General features: G+C 39.6%; 1 protein-coding gene across 1 annotated transcript in view; it reads right to left on the minus strand.

Moving 5' to 3' along the window:
• Positions 1–850: 850 nt before the first annotated feature.
• The window catches only part of LOC145694200 (transmembrane protein 50B-like), a 73,664-nt gene continuing 57,353 nt past the window's right edge, over positions 851–17,161 (minus strand). Inside the window, exon 4 of the mRNA XM_081770314.1 lies at positions 851–1,083. Coding sequence (XP_081626440.1) covers positions 983–1,083 — 101 coding nt within the window. The 3' untranslated portion in view covers positions 851–982. The remainder of the gene's footprint in view (positions 1,084–17,161) is intronic.

The following is a 17,161-nucleotide window of genomic DNA, read 5'->3' on the forward strand; positions in this document are numbered from 1 at the left end:
CCGTCTCCCGGAATTTGGTGATCACGTGAACCACCGTGCTGTGCGATAGCGGTTCTCTGTATGGGTGCCGTCTGTTGTAGTCAGCTGCTATTGTTCGGTAGCTGTGTTCCCCTGATATAAGGATGATTTCGATCTTCTGTTCACGTGTCAGACCCATTTTAGATCACCTGGAACAAAGAGAGAACTGGGTCAGTATCAAGGTAATTTCCCACCTTTGAACATTAATAACTTCTAAACTGCACAAGATAGAAAAAAAAAAAAAAAATTACACCACTAAATTTCTGAGCTCAAACTAGTGTTATTTGATGTTTCATACACCCCGTTTCCATTTAAAAAATTGACTTGAATTTAAAATGGCGGATTTCAAGATGGCAACCATGAATGACATAACTCCAAAAGTTGTGGCCCCTGATCAAACCTCTGTTTCCATCATCACTTTTTACTTTTCCAGTCGATTTTCGAACTTATGCAGGTGTCCAAGGACTTTTGACTCACCCTATATTTTCTTAACAATTTAAGGAATATACTGACAACTGCCGAAAAGAAGAGACATTATGACTGAACATATTGCGAAACATGAAGGATCACGCTATTGGTTAGGGAGGGAATAGCAGAAGGAAACATGGCCGCGATTGAAATACGTATTCGGAACAAATCAAGATACAGGTAAGGAAAGCCACAATAAAATGAACATTTTGGTTGAATGGAAAGATGGATCTAACGAATCGACAGATTGCTAACCCAGGAAGAAAGAAGAATATCTCTCTCACTTGATATAATTTGAAATTACTTCACAAAAACGATACCCAAAAAGTACAAAGTAAATTTATGGAAATAAAAGGAGCTAAGGTTGTATAGTCATTATATTTTATTAAATTGTAATTACAAGACGTTAAAACAAATTATGCAACGTAACTTCTAGCATAATTAAAGGATTAAGTTAAAATGTACATTAAACAAACAACAACATACAGAAATTATACTAGAATTCCTCTTCCTTAATTCCGAACTTGTATATCATTGATGACGTAAAAATACATAAATTTTGTAAGAAAAGCTGCAGTCCTGGTATCATATCGATTCCTAAGAGAAAAGGAAACAAATCTTCTTGTAGCAAAGAATAGAACAATATTTAAAACTTAGAGTAATTAATAGTAGCATATTAACTACACTGCTCCACAAAACTTAAGCAACTCGAAGAAAGTGACAGAAAATAAAACGACACGATCACTGCACCAAGTATAATGAACAAACAGACGGTCCAGATGCACAATGCAACACAAGTGAAGACGAACAATACAGTTAGGATGTACAGAGTGGCCAAAAAGTTCAGCACAACGATACCTCAACAGGTGAAGCTGGATTGTGCGAAGGCATAGGCAGTCAATATGGCGTGTGACTACCACGAACAGCTATACAGGCACGACATCTGGCCTCCATGCTGCAAATCAGAGTGTTGATCAAGTCTTGCGGCAAATGGCGTCACTTCTCGAGGAGAGTTGTTTGCAGGTCAGGGAGAGTGCGTGTTGGTGGACTACGCTGCGCTATTCGCCGCCCAGGAGCACCCCACACATGCTCGATGGGATTCAAGTCCGGCGAATATGCAAGCCATGCAATACGTGTAATGTCTTCGCTCTTCATATACTCGGACACAAGATGTGCATGGTGTGGGCGGGCATTGTCAACCATGAACAGGAAGTCTTGGCCAAATGCTCCGCGGAAATTGCGCACATGTGTATTGAGAATTTCATCCCGGTACCGTTGTGCTGTCAAAGTGCCATGTTGCACAATATGGAGGTCCGTTTTCCCATCCAGCATAGTTCCACCCCACACCATAATGGAATCACCGCTATAGGACGGCCGTTCAGCAATGAAGTTTGGATAATAGCGTCTTCCTGGCTCTCTCCACACTAAAGTCTGACCAGAATCTGACGACAGACTGGATCTCGACTCATCGGAGAACATGACACGTGCCCACTGATGTTCCTTCCATGCAACATGTTCCTGACACCATGTGTAACTCGCACGTTTGTGTACCAGTTTCAATTTCACACACAGCATAGGCCTTCTTGCATACAGTCCTATTCTATTGAGCCGCCGACGAACAGTTTAATGACTCACGCGTTGTACTGTAGCCTGAAACAACTCATTGGCCGGTTGAGAGCATGAAGTTTGACGGTTACGTTTGGCAGAAATTGTGAGAAATCGGTCGTCGACGGCCGACGTCTTCTTCGGACGGCCTCCTCCATGACGTCTACTGACTTCACCTCCATTTTGGAAGTGACTCCACAGCCTCGACACAACACTCTTGTTCACGGTGAATTCCTGCGCCACTTCCACTTGCGATTGGCCCAATTCCAACCGCCCAATTATTTGCCTGCGGTCAAAGTCACTCAAATGTTGTCTACCAGCTATTGCAAGGTGTGTATCCCACACAAGAACCACTAACTCAATGCTTGGAGCCTCGGACACTACTGGGCTGTGGTGTACGCCTCATGGCATAATTTGTTCACTGCGCTTGCAACGGTGCTGCTTATGCGATAGAGTGGGTGCTCGCCTTGTCTGTGTGTCTCTGCGTATGTGCATGCCACTAACCAGTCTTGAATGGGCCCCACACGTCACTTATACCACGTTCTCTCGGGTTGCTTCAGTTTTGTGGAGCAGTGTATATATTTGAATGTTAGTCTACAGATACCTACACAAGCGAATTAAACTGATGGATATTTTAATACTTTTTTTTTTGTTATACACACTTCGCACAATCAAGATGGACTTTTCAGTAATACTTACACATGAATCATTGTAATCATATATACTTGCTTATGTGAAACATAGATGTAAAGTAGTTTAAGAAATGGAGGAGCATCTTCATCGCTGCTATTATAACGATGATATATATAAGAGCAAAAACAATTTTATAAAATTTACATCTTTTCACAGTTACAAAAAATAAATTTCTTAAAGTAAATTCTGACTGATTGACTGATCAACTCCTTGGCCACGCTGTTTAAGCTAGAAACTTAAAATTTAGACAGTGTATAGGATTTGTGACGTAAAGTACCACTAGGAAAAGGGTTTTTGGAAATTCAACGAGGAAGAGGGGGATAGGGGAAACAATTATTATAATAATGTATTTATATCTTAGAATCTTTTAAGGTCAGAGACATGCAATTTGCTATTTAGATTTTTCACTTCAAATAGGTACGTCCGCGGATTAGGCTTATCTTAATTTATTTAATATTTTCACCATGTTCTGTTATTTTTGGGGCAATATGAATATCCTATCATTTAGAGAGAGACAATTTGTGAAACTGAAAACAATATAATTGCTTTTAAAAACTGACTCATTAAAATGTTATAAACTAATGAGTAAAAAGTTGCAGTTGGGCCATATTGAGAACAGAGTATTCCCAATATGATCCGTTATGAAATCGATAGAAACTCTTTTGTAAAGCAAACCTAACGTTATTTATTTGCTCGTATATCCTATCGTACATGCTATAATGTATACAAGTGGTTCTCAACCTATTTTCTATCACGGTTCCCATTTTATCACATCTTCTTGCCAGTAACTCCCTTAAAATTTTTAGTTTGTAATAAGCTTGTGTGGGATTTTTAATATATGTATTCCGGAGATCTCACAATATCCATCAATTTCTATAATAGTAGAATCCATCTCTTGTATATAGTGGATACAGTAACTTCCCTAAATGCGAATGGATTAAAACCAAATTTGGTCAGTTCATTCATATTACAAATATCGAATCCAATCCGTCATACCTGACATGTTGGGAGGTATCATCTTTCGGGTGCCTCAGAAAGAAAATTGCACTGATAAGATAATATTTTTTTTTACATACGATAAAGACAAAACATTTAAAATACTTACATCTACTCCTTATATCTAATCCATACATCTACGTATTTTTTTTGTTCTTTTTCTTGCTTTTTTTATTTTTTCATACACTTGTATTCTTTAGAAACTGCGAGATTTATTTCCAATTCCATTCGTGTTTTGTTCCGAACTACGGTTGGCACAAACTGCTAATAAGACGGAAACGAACCCGCTGTCGTAGTCATGTGAACCGCCTGGAGAGGCGCAGTGTTGGGTACTGCCCCTCATCAAGGAGGAACATCTGAAGCACACACCGGATAGGTCTGCGTTCCACCAGAAATTCCTGTACCTGTCATTTACGGCTGAGATGTACTCAGTTTGTTAAACTGAGGGTTTGCATCATATCGATACATCTGTCCTTTATACAGAAGGTCGATCCGCGTATATGTGTCCAATTTTACACCCGTACCCCTGATCACAGAAGCGACCGAACCAAGTGGTTAAACGCGTGTGCTATACCTGGAGGTCCATTCTATCGTCTGCTAAGCGAAACTGTGTATCGTGTGCATCATGGCTCCAAAGGTGAACCGTTTTTGGAAGGGCTACGTAATTGGACTTTTCCACGCCAAATATTCGGTTTCTAAAATTTAAAAGCAGTGCAAAGAAAATGGTTGTGCATTGGGTTCGACGACTATCAATTACATAATCAAGCAGTATAAAAAAGAAGACATACCAGGTAAGCATTCACACCCTAAGGGGTCGAGGAAGCGAGCGTGTATCACAGTGACTCCACAAGTAGTTCAGAAGTTGCGGCGAATGGCCTTACAAGAAAATCCCCCTCCGCAACGTGTGATGGCAGCTTGACTCCATATACCACAGTCAACAGTTAACCGCGCCCTGAGTGGGAAATTAAACCTCCGGAGGGTCTTTAAAAGTCATGGACATTACCTAAGTGCGGCCCATCGCCGTGAGAGAAAGACCAACAGCAGGCGCCTCTATGAACGCCATCTATCTGGGGAAAAGTGAAAGTTTGTGGCCTCACTAGATGAAGCATGGGTGTATCTATCAGATTGTGGCAAAATTCGCTCGATAACTTACACTTCGCGAGATGCAAAAAGCCGTCGTGCGTTCATTCGTCATTGCAAAGCAACTTTCTCGGAAGGATTTTTGGTTGTCGCCGGTTACTCTTATCAGGGCAAGTTAACAATTCGTCAGGTCCCTAAAAACTGTAAAATCAACTCTGCATTCTTTCAGCAACATATACTGACCCCAATTTATACAGAAGATCTGCCTCCTTTGTATGGGCATGCCATAAAGCAAGTGTCTGTGCATATAGATATGGCCTCCTCACATACATCTCGTTCTACCCAGAACTTTCTGAAGCAGATGGAGACAGACACCGGTATTCGTGCTATTCCATTTCATGATATACAGTGAAATCACCAGATGCCAGTCCCATGGATTTCTGCGGGTTTGGTCTACTGAAAAGGGCACTTTCTTCTCGTCGTGTCACTACTCTCGGGGGCCTGTGGAAAGCCTGCCGGGAGGAATGGGAGAAGACTTCCTGTACTTCGTCGTAGTATTCTACAGTGGAAGTTACGGTGCAGGGCTATTGCCAGAACACATGGCCATCACATTGAGGCCAACCGACGGTGGTCGCATTGATTTTCATAAGCTTAGTGCTATTTCAAAATTGGACACATATACGCGGATCGACCTTCTGTACGGTTTAAAACGTGGTCTTCCATTGCCTCTTCCTTGCGAATCCCAATTTCGGCAATTTCCATTTCGCCAATTGTTCGATCAGAAGGAGGTTCTTGTTCCTCTGCTATCAGTACTGGAATTACTCTGTGAGTCATTCGACTGGTTTTGTTTCTTTTTTTCCTCTTCTGTTTGGGATGGGGAATCCTTCGTCTGTTTTAAGTTTTTCTCTGACTTTTTAGCAATCTTGACTTGACGCACGTATGGTCTTTTGAATTTCCGTTCAATGACAGACTCTGAGTTCTCGGGATAACCTTCAATTTCGGTAAGTTTGAGGATCAGCTGTTGTATGGTTTTCGGTTCTTCACTGCTCTCAGAAGTTTTGATTCATTGGCTGGTAGACAGTCGAGTAAAATTTCCAACAGTTCTGCCTCGTCGGGATTTTGAATTGCTGTATAATGTTCATAAGCAAAATCAGTGAACCTTTGGTATTTGGTCTTATCGTATCGCATGCCTTGGATAAACTTTTTCTGAATTCTTCCCATATTGCTCAACAAGAAAATTTCTTTGAAAAGCTGTACAAAGTCCGGATAACACTGAACCTTGTCCATAATTGTTCGGTACGAAGGCAATTACGCTCTGAAACGGCTAACAGCTCGTAAGTCCGTTCAAGGTCTTCTAGAAAGGATCCAGCTAAACCATACTCACCCGCAAAAATTGGCAGGTTTTTTTATCTCAGATAAATTAAAGTTTGATATCTACTACCTATTAAAGTTTCATTCCGATAGTTGGCGTTCGGAAAAGTGTTATAACCAAGTACGGTACTCTTTGCCTGTTACAAATTTTGTTTCGAAAAGGGTAAAGTTACACAATTTTGACCTAAATGATATGTCTCTGGCGCAGAGGTAACCGTATGATTGTAGACACCCTCCGGAATTCCAACGTTCGTGGAAACCGGATTGGAAACAACCTGACTAGACATAAGAGGCGAATGACTCAGCCTACATCAACCCAGGGGCGGATCCAGGACCGACTTCTGGGGGGGCGGTGGGTCGTCATATTGCTACTTTTAAGGGCTCCAAACTCTGGGATGTGTTTTATTTATATATATCGGGTGTTGAAAAATAAGTGTTACAACTCTTGGGAGGTGACTCCTGCCACTGAGACAAGAAAAAAAGTTCTCTTGAACTTTCGGCTATCGGTCATAGTTTCAGATCAACAAGGTGCCGAAAGCGTGGAAAATGACTTTCGGAGGCCAATAGTTCGGAAACTATCCAACGTAAAGAGGGCGGGTAAAATATTCACTGAAGAAGTCATACCTGCTGTATTGAATTTTGCATGTTTCACAATCCTACCATGCACGCGCAAGGGATTCCCCAAAGGAACACAGGGCGTCCCGGATAATCTGCCAAATAAAAATTGGTCTAAATGGATATGAATTGATAGGGTTTCTACCAGGTAACAATAATGCGTTTGTGTTAAGTCGATATCTGGAACAAATACAAAACGGACACCTTCATGCCCGTTGTGTGTGGTTGCATAATCGCCAGGTACGGATGCTGGCCAACAGTGAAGTTCTGAGTATTAAGTGTAGCGAATTTGTACTCAAATGCTCTAGAAAGACATCTGGAGTGTCAGTTGAGCACAACAGATGAAGCAGGGTGATTCATATGTGTGGAAACACGTAAAGAAAAATGCCCGGAAATGCACTCATACTCAGTAAACGGGAGTTCAAAGCGTCGGAAATGTAAGGATTAGCGTCAAGAACATGAAAGCCAATTCACCAATAATATTCTCTCAAGCCGACGCAATATGATGTGCACGGTTGCATACCAATAAGGATGCAACAACTGAGGCCAAGTTGAAATTGTGTAAGAGGACTCACTAAGAAACTGAGTAAACTAAATGAATGTCTCTAGTGGGGTCGCATGACCGACATTGAAATGTGGCCAATGTGTGTGTTGATATCGACATATAGCTATTGGACAAATGTCAACATGTCCCACTACTGCTGTGACACCGTCTCACGTGCGAAAACTAGGAAAATAACGTTGTACATTCTGCTGTTACATCTAGTGCACTTTTTGGTACAACGTAACTAGAACATGATTGTATTAATGTCCCTCTTTGTTTGGGACATCGTCCCACAGTCGACACATATGAAAAGAAATCTCTTCATCTATGGTTCAAATTCTGATAGAGCGTGAAAATAACAAACTTGTATCACGTCCCACGTCTTCTGGGACATATGACGTACTCGAAATATAGGAAAATATCTCCAGAAATTCGTATCTTACACACAGTGCACATGCCAAGAAAAAGGCGAAAATGAACCAATTTCGCACATGTAACACTACAGCTGGAACACCATACATATGGAAAATAAAACGACATGAGAAATAGTAAAAAAAAGTCTTCAAGCTCTGATTGTTTACAACTGTGCAGTAGGAGTAACAAAATGAAACACACAAGCATGTCGGGAGGCTGTACAAGAGCGCTTGCCAAACAAAGTGGGTACATCTCAAAGAAATGAGTACAGAGAAAGTCAGGCTCCCTCGAGCCTCAGGGCTAGAGCGCTCCCGTGGTCGCAATTTCCAATCCTACTGGGAGCCCACGGCCTCAGATTCAAGACCCGAGTAGTTATTTTCCTATTTTTCCCACGTGGGACGGTGTCCCAGCAGTAGTGGGACATGTTGACATTTGTCCATTAGCTACATGTCGATATCAGCACACACATTGACCACATTTCAATATCGATCATGCGATCCCACTAGAGACATTCATTTAGTTTACCCAGTTTCTTAGTGAGTCCTCTTATACAATTTCAACTTGGCCTCAGTTGTTGCATCCTTATTGGTATGCAACCGTGCACATCATATTACGTCGGTTTGAGAGAATATTATTCGTAAATTGGCTTTCATGTTTTTGTTGCTAATCCTTACATTTCCGACGCTTTGAACTCACGTTTACTGAGTATGAGTGCATTTTTGGGCATTTCTCGTTACGTGTTTCCACACATGTGAATCATCCTGCTTCATCTGTTGTGCTCTACCGACACTCCAGATGTCTTTGTAGAGCATTTGAGTACAAATTCGCTACACTTAATATTCAGTACTTCACTGTTGGCCAGCATCCGTACCTGGCAATTATGCAACCACACACAACGGGCATGAAGGTGTCCGTTTTGTATTTGTTCCAGATATCGACTTAACACAAACGAATTATTGTTACCTGGTAGAAACCCTATCAATTCATATCCATTTAGACCAATTTTTATTTGGCAGATTATCCGGGACGCCCTACGTTCCTTTGGGGAATCCCTTGCACGTGCATGGTAGGATTGTGAAACATGCAAAATTCAATACAGCAGGTATGACTTCTTCAGTAAATTTTTTAGCCGCCCTCTTTACGTTGGATAATTTCCGAACTATTGGCCTCCGAAAGTCATTTTCCCACGTTTTCGGCACCTTGTAGATCTGAAACTATGACCGATAGCCAAAAGTTCAAGAGAACTTTTTTTCTTGTCTCAATGACAGGAGTCACCTCCCAAGAGTTGTAACATTTATTTTGCAACACCCGATATAAAATAAGAAAGTTTCCTCTTCTGGGGGGGCGTTCGCCCCGATCGTCCCCCCCTGGATCCGCCCCTGCATCAACCTTGAGATTCATTACCAACAGAATTAGACTCAGGTAAACAAGAAATTCCTACAACACCCTGTATTTCACCAATTCTCTCATTCATTCGCACAATACTCCCACAAATAGATGTCACTTGGCCTGTTTTGACTGTTGAACCCATATTCACAGTATCATTGGTCGTTGAATGGCAGACAGACACCGTCATCGTGGTGTCTGCTCCAGTTTCTTCAGTAGAAGATACCGAAACTTCCACCTGGATATCGGAATCTGACGTATCCGATTCAGCGGAACCAGTGTACACACGCTTGATCGAACTTTTACGTGAACTAACTTCCCCATGATTAACGCGGTTAGTTAAGGTCTGCACCTACACATCAAGTAAGCGGAAGAAATCTTTTTCCCTGATTCCAGATGTGATAACTCTTTCGCAATAGTATCACATCTATGATTCAAAGTATCTTCCGACAATTTTAACTCTTTTTCAATTTCCGATACTCTGTTGTTCATCTGTCCTTGAAAATCACTGAATGTGGACTGAAGGTCCTTGACTTTCGTCCGAATTTCCTCAACGTCCCTACTCACAGATTCTACTTTTTCAGCAACAGATTGAGTTATCTCGATTCTGAACTTTTCAAATTTTTCATTAAAGTTGTCGTTAACCTTAGCAAAATTTTCATTTACATTTTCATCAAACTCACGAAATCTTTTATCTACATCTTTTCTACTTTGTTCAAATTTTTTTCTAAATTTATACTCAACATTTGTGCAAACTGTTCCAACATGGCAATCATATTGACTGAAGACACGGTCTCAGTGGGCACTTGGTCTACACCTGTACTTTCACGAGCACTAATTGAGGAGGTTTCGTTTGGGCGACCATCGAAATCGTCACAATTGTCCGAAGACTCAGGAAGATTGACCCGTGAGATCTTACTCAACTCGCAATTTTTACATAACCAAGGATCTGTACTTTTATTCAATTGCGAAACTTCCTCATTGGATAAATCATACCATTTTGCATGTACCCAAAATCGACATCCATCACAGAATACACTATATCCTTCTATTTGTTCTTTACAAAACATATATTCTTCCACTTTATGAGTTTCTCTACTGGATTTCTGACTCGCCATTATTCTCTTTTATATCACATTGTTCCCCAGAGACTACTTTCCAAACACTCACCTGTAACCATATTACTCTCAAGAAAAGGAAAACTAACCATGCATCCAGATTTTTTAAAATATTAACCTGTAGTTTCACTTAACACACTGTTATTCATAAATTAGTTCATTTATTCTCATAATAAAATAATTTTACCAACATGTTCATTCCTTTAACATTCGTTGCATTACTTAGATGTCTTCCGGTGCAAATAACGTTTTGAGAGTTCCAAAACCAGACATAATCCTGGCTGGGTCGCCAATAAACTGTAACTACCCAAAGAAATAAATAAAAAATGTAATTATGAATCTGACTTGTGTATTTGTATGACGTTCACCTTCTCTGGATTGAAGTGTGCCCAAATGCATTGCAACTTTAACCAATCACAGATCTGTTTGGGCCCCCACAGAGGTGCGTCTGGTAACCCATAAAACATTTATGCACTCCACTATCATGTGGGAACGCTGAACTGAAAAGCGGTAATGTGTGAAAATTTTGAATAATTCTGCGCAACGACGGAAAGAAAAGAAATTTAGAATGGTTGTTATGGCTACTTTTGGGTTCCCCTCAAATATTATCTGTACCATTTCACTTTCTGTTAACCTTTTCTTTGTAATCATTACAAACCATTATTGCTAAATCCGCCCTTGTACCACTTCTGTTCAAATTTACCCGGATTTCCTTAAATTACTGCATTTTCTCTGTATTTGTTTGAAATAAATTAGGTTTCGATTGTTATTCATTTAATTGGTATTTCAAGAAAGAATAAGAAAAAAAGGAAAAAATATATAATAAATATTGCGTACACTTCTGCTGCATATCTTTGGTTATTATATACTGCATGTTCACCTTCTCTTTTAGCATTACATTTAGTGTATTAAATCTTACGAATGTATTTTACCTTGAAAATCAATGCGTTCATCACTACGAATGTTTACTTATATTTCAATCGATCAACCTTGCCACTACATCGTCACTAATAAGTACTTTTGTTACAAATTATTACGCATCAGCAACAAACTCTCAGTATTTTTTTAATGCAAGGAATTAGACATCCTACTCATTGATTTTGTGTGCTACATTACTTCTTTTACACAAATTATGTTTTACTCAGTACGAATTTATTAAGCAGGAATACTCAACTACTACACAAATATTTATTACATATCAGCACATATCAATATTATATTCTTACCCTAACTTAACCTAAACTTAACCTACGCACAAATACATACATAAACAAAACAAAAAAACTCATTATATAGATCATCACATATTAAACCAGGGATGCAAATAACCGCTCGCCCACTCGAGGCGAGTGGATCGTCCATGCGGGTGAGTATTTAATATGATACTGAAGGTAAGTAAATGATTTCTATTGCAGGATGTGGGCTAATATTTTTTTCTTGGGCGAGTAAAATTTTGTTGCTTATTTGCATCCCTGTATTAAACAGTGGGGACGTGTAGGAAAGTGAACGGGCATCTTTAACCTAGCCTATCTTCTATCACTTTCTCTAATTTAACTTTTAAAAATTTCTTAAGGTGAACGGCAAGACTTTGATTTAAAAAAAAAAATCAGAGGCGGGATTCGAGTCAAGTACCATCTGTGAACTGGTGCAACTGTACACACGACTACATATCTCATTTCTTTTGATAACGTCTAAAATAATAATTAAAAAATGAACTATAGCATTTTAGAACACGTTACTACCGAATTCTCATTTACATCTGTATGTATTATTGTACTACATTTGGTACGTATTTCTTATTTAAAGAAATCTAATGTTATGCAAGCCTAAAGTGTGATATAGGAATTTTCTATATGGACTTATTTACCTTCTACATCGTATACTGAGACGAAAGATACTACAACATTCGTACATGATACTTAATTTTGGATACCCCCCTTTTCCAAAGAGAAGCTGTTTGTTTACATGTGCGTGCCCGGAAAAGCAACTCTGTAGGGAACGAAGAAATTACTCAGATATAGTGCAAATTGATGCCATCGCTAAAATGTTCACTACTTAATCGTAAACTGTCAGCCAAATTGTAATGTGGAAGGAAATCACTTATGATCACTAACCTGACTCGTGCATCTTCAAAACATTCAACATACTTACTAACTCCACATTTTGAGGGGGAGGTCTGTAGAGCTCGAACGTACTCGTAGACCATTACTTCGTTTCCCTTTGGATATCAGAATCTGTCAAGGGACGGACGAAAGAATAACTTAACTTCCCAGTTCTGGACGTAAAATTTCATATATATTTGTTACACACATCTGGTTTTCCTTCCTACTTCCATCACCGCATCATTTACACAAACTTTTACCACTCTTCATTGTGAAGAGTTACGGTAATCACCAAAAAATGTCATTGTATGCATACGACCTCAAAATACCATTGCGCCACGATGCGCAATACGTTGAAGTATACTTTTCAATCAGTTTTTTTAAAAATATTTTTTTAACTAATTTCATCGTTCACCACTTTGGCTCCTTTTCTAAACTAGTCTTTCTACTTAAATAATCCAAAAACTTTTATATTTTGCCGAAAAGATTCACAATTATAAAAGACCATGTCATTCACTATGGATGCTGTTTTACAAGACATCTTACTCACCAAGAAGATTACGGGGATTTGCTGACAAATCTCGACAACAATAAGATGAGCAAATTGTGGTTTAAGATGAAAAGTACCGACCAATTAACTTTTTACACCTGATAATTCTTTCTTTCGTCATATGATGCATGTAGAAGAAAGCAATGTTCGATCTACAGGAATTTGTAAGAATTTATGTCAAGATGGCCGAAAATATATAATTTAGAAATTACTAAAATTTCCGAAGAAAATTATAAATTTCTTATAGATGACTTTTAACTGGAAAATTCAATAGGAAAATGTTCTGAAGACATGTAAAGTAGTGAAATACGAATTTTTACCACAAGAAGACCATAAAACACAGGAAAACATACAAAAACGACACGAAAATTAATATACTACAATTTCTATGAACTTACCTAACCTATGACACTAAATACGACAAAATCTAAACTTATACAAGAAAACACACTTCTATATACAGTTCTAATTTTATATTATATAGGGTGATCCAAATTTTTCCGCAACATGATACCTGACATGTTGGGAGATATCAACAGGGTTATCTGTCTCATTATCAGGGGAAAACTCTGAATTACATGAAATTAATTTTTGAACGCATTTAACACTTCACTTTAGTCGGTCTTATAATAAGTGGATCATTGACAGATTTGCTTGAAGACTTTAATGTCAAATTTAGTGTCTTCAGTAAACATTAAGTTAACGCCAGTAGTTTGTCACCAACATTCAACATTGGCGTAAAAAGTACTCCTAACAATTTTCAAATCGATGGCTTTGGAAGCAGTGAAGGACACCTGCCTACAAAATTTTTATGTGAAATATTTTCCATTCCAAAATTATGCTTATTTACTTTCAACATGAGAATGATGGCATGTTTGTTTGGTAGAACTGCGCTCGAAACACATTAAATCAAAAGAGAGGGTAAGGGTAACTGATGTAGTCCCTGGAAACACCCTACGCTTTGGAACTTCCTGTGTACTACCGAACACTGAGAGAGTGATTCAGAACAATGAAGAATCAAATTTTCCACTAGACTGGTAAGTAGATCTTTTTTTTTTTAATTTGGTAAGTAAATACTGTATTTTAGTTACCGTTATAGCAGTTTTTGTGTTCTTTTGATATTGGTGCACGATGAATGAGCTTCCCTAAGGAAATATTCAATGTCCGAAAACGGAGAGATTTAATTTAAAGAAATTAGAAGAGAGCCAGGTAAGAGAGGAATACCAGATTGAAGTTTCGAATAGATTTTCGGCTTTAGGAGATTCTGAGTGCACTAGTGTTGAGGATACTTGGATTGAAATTAGAAATAGCATTAAAATTTCAGCAAAAGAGAAACTGGGACACGCGGAAATATGTAGGAACAAACCATGGTTCGACCAGGAATGCATTAAACTAGCAGAGAAGAGAAAACAGACAAAATTACGGTGGCTACAAAATCCGAATGAAATAACTACACAAAATTTCGCAGACATCAGGCGGGAAACTTTCAAAACGTTTAGAACAAAGAAACGCAATTTTTTGAAAGCTAAAATTAAGGAACTTGAAGATAATAGTAAAAATAAAAACATTAGAGACATGTATAAGGGGATCAACGAATTTAAGAAAGGCTATCAGCCTTGTGCTTATATAGGGTATATTAAAGAAAGCTGACGGAACCGTTCTCACTGATACGGATAGCATCTTAAATAGATGGAAAGATTTCTTTGACGATTTGCTTAACACGCAACCAAAAACTAGTGTGCGTGGAGAAAAGGAGATACACACCGCAGAACTGTATATTCCAGAACCCAACCGAATAGAAGTAGAAACCGCTGTAGAGAAATTAAAGAAACACAAATCTCCCGCTGTAGACGAAATTCCGGCTGAGTTAATTTTAGCTGGAGGCGAAAAATTGTGGAACAAGATACACAAACTCATTCTCCTTATCTGGAACAAGAGAGAATTGCCATAAGAGTGGAACGAATCAATCATTGTTCCAATCCACAAGAAAGACGACAAAACTGACTGTAATAATTATCGAAGCATTTCTCTTCTGTCAACATCCTATAAAATCCTTTCAAATATTCTATTAGCAAGATTGACCCCATACGCAGATGAAATTATTGGAGATTATCAGTGCGGACTTAGACGAAATCGATCAACTATCGACCAAATATTTACCATTCGCCAAATACTTGAAAAGAAGTGGGAATACAATACCCCGGTACATCAACTATTTATTGATTTTAGAAAGGTGTACTACTCGGTTAAGAGAAAAACATTATACAACGTTCTTACAGAACTTGGAATACAGAGAAAGCTAATTAGATTAGTTAAGGTATGTTTAAATGCATCCCAAAGTAAAGTCCGGGTAGGAAAAGTTTTCTTCACCAACTTTCACGTCAAAACTTGCCAGAAACAAGGAGATGCGTTGTCGCCATTATTATTCAACTTTGGTCTGGAATACGCTATAAAGAAAATCAAAGATAGCAACCAGGGCCTAGAGTTGAACGGTATTCAGCAGGTTATGGCATATGCTGCTGATGTAAATTTAATAGGGGATGATAGAACAATAGAAAGAAATGCAGAGATTTTATTAAACGCTTGCAGGGACATGGGTTTAGAAATAAATGCAGAGAAAACTAAATACACGGAAGTGCGTCGGGACCGTAATACAGCAAACTATGGATACGTTAAAATATTAAATAAAACTTTTGATAAAGTGGATACTTATCTAGGATCAATATTAACAGAGGAAAATCATATTCACGAAGAAATTAAATGTCGACTAAATTCAGGGAATTCGTGTTACTATTCGGTTCAAAATCTGTTGTTGTCGCGAATTCTGTCGAGGAATTTGAAACTTAAAATATACAAAACTATAATCATGCCTGTTGTTCTGTATGGTTGCGAAATGTGGTCGCTTACTCTGAGGGAAGAACAAGACTGAGGGACTGAAAGTATTTGAGAACAAGATCCTGAGACGAATATTCGGACCCAAAAGGAACGGGAATAGGGAATGGCGGAAACTTCATAACGAGGAGCTACATAATTTATACGTTTTACCCAACATTGTTAGGGTCATCAAGCCTAGGAGGCTTAGGTGGGCAGGTCATGTAGCTAGAATGGAAGAAAGTAGGAACGCTTTCAAAGTTGGGATGGCCAGAACCGGTTCCTGCTGGAACCGGTTTTCGAGTCTGAACGGATCCGGTTCCAGAAGATCCGGTTCCGGAACCGGTTTTTCGTATCCAGGTATGGAACCGGTTCTTCGAATCCAGTTCTGGAACCGGTTCTTCGAATCCAGTTCTGGAACCGGTTCTTCGTATCCAGTTCTGGAACCGGGTTTTCGGATCCAGGTCTGGAACCGGTTCTGAAAACCGGATATCGAAGAACCGGTTCCTCGCGGAGCCGGCTCCACTGGAACCGAAACTTTGTGACCATCCCTACGCTAAACCCGACCTGCTGGCAGACTGTCAACAGTGTGCTAGATGAAATGGTGGAAGCGATAGGCAGGCGCCCAGGCGGTGGCCGCTTTTCTCATTTGGCTAAATAAACTGGGTAACTGGCCAACTCATTTGCCTAACACCCACTGGCGGACCAAATTTTTTTCTAGAGGCACAAGCGGGTCTGGGCGGGGAGGGCACAAGCGCATGGTTCTCTTTGCAGTCTTTTGAAGATGAACTTTGTGCCTCCTTTACGGGTCTTTGGGGGCTTTCGGATCCAGGTCTGGAACCGGTTCTGGAACCGGGTTTTCGCATCCAGATCTGGAACCGGATCCTAAGATCCGATTCTGGAACCGGGCTTTCTGATCCAGGTCTGGAACCGGTTCCTAAGATCCGGTTCTGGAACTGGGTTTTCGGATCCGGGCCCGGAACCGGTTCTGAAAACCGGGTCTCCGAGAACCGGTTGCTTGTGGAACCGGTTCCGCCGGAACCGGATCTTTGTGGCCATCCCTATTTCAAAGTCTTGACTGGAAGTTCAATCGGAAAATGAGCATTAGGGAGACGTAGGCGCAGATGGGAGGACAATATTAAGATGGATCTCGCAGAGATAGGAATACAAAGTAGAAACTGGATCAAGTTGGCTAAGGATATAAGTCAGTGGAGAGCTTTTGTGAACGCAGCATTGAACCTTCGGGTTCCATAGGCCATAGAGAGAGAAAGAGTTATTCAGTTCTTGTGAAAATGTATCGCGCGGTCCTCGATGCCGGTAGGTCCATTGT

The sequence above is a fragment of the Thermobia domestica genome, chromosome 9, assembly GCF_964235325.1.
Source record: "Thermobia domestica chromosome 9, izTheDome1.hap1.1, whole genome shotgun sequence".
Lineage (NCBI taxonomy): Eukaryota > Metazoa > Arthropoda > Insecta > Zygentoma > Lepismatidae > Thermobia > Thermobia domestica.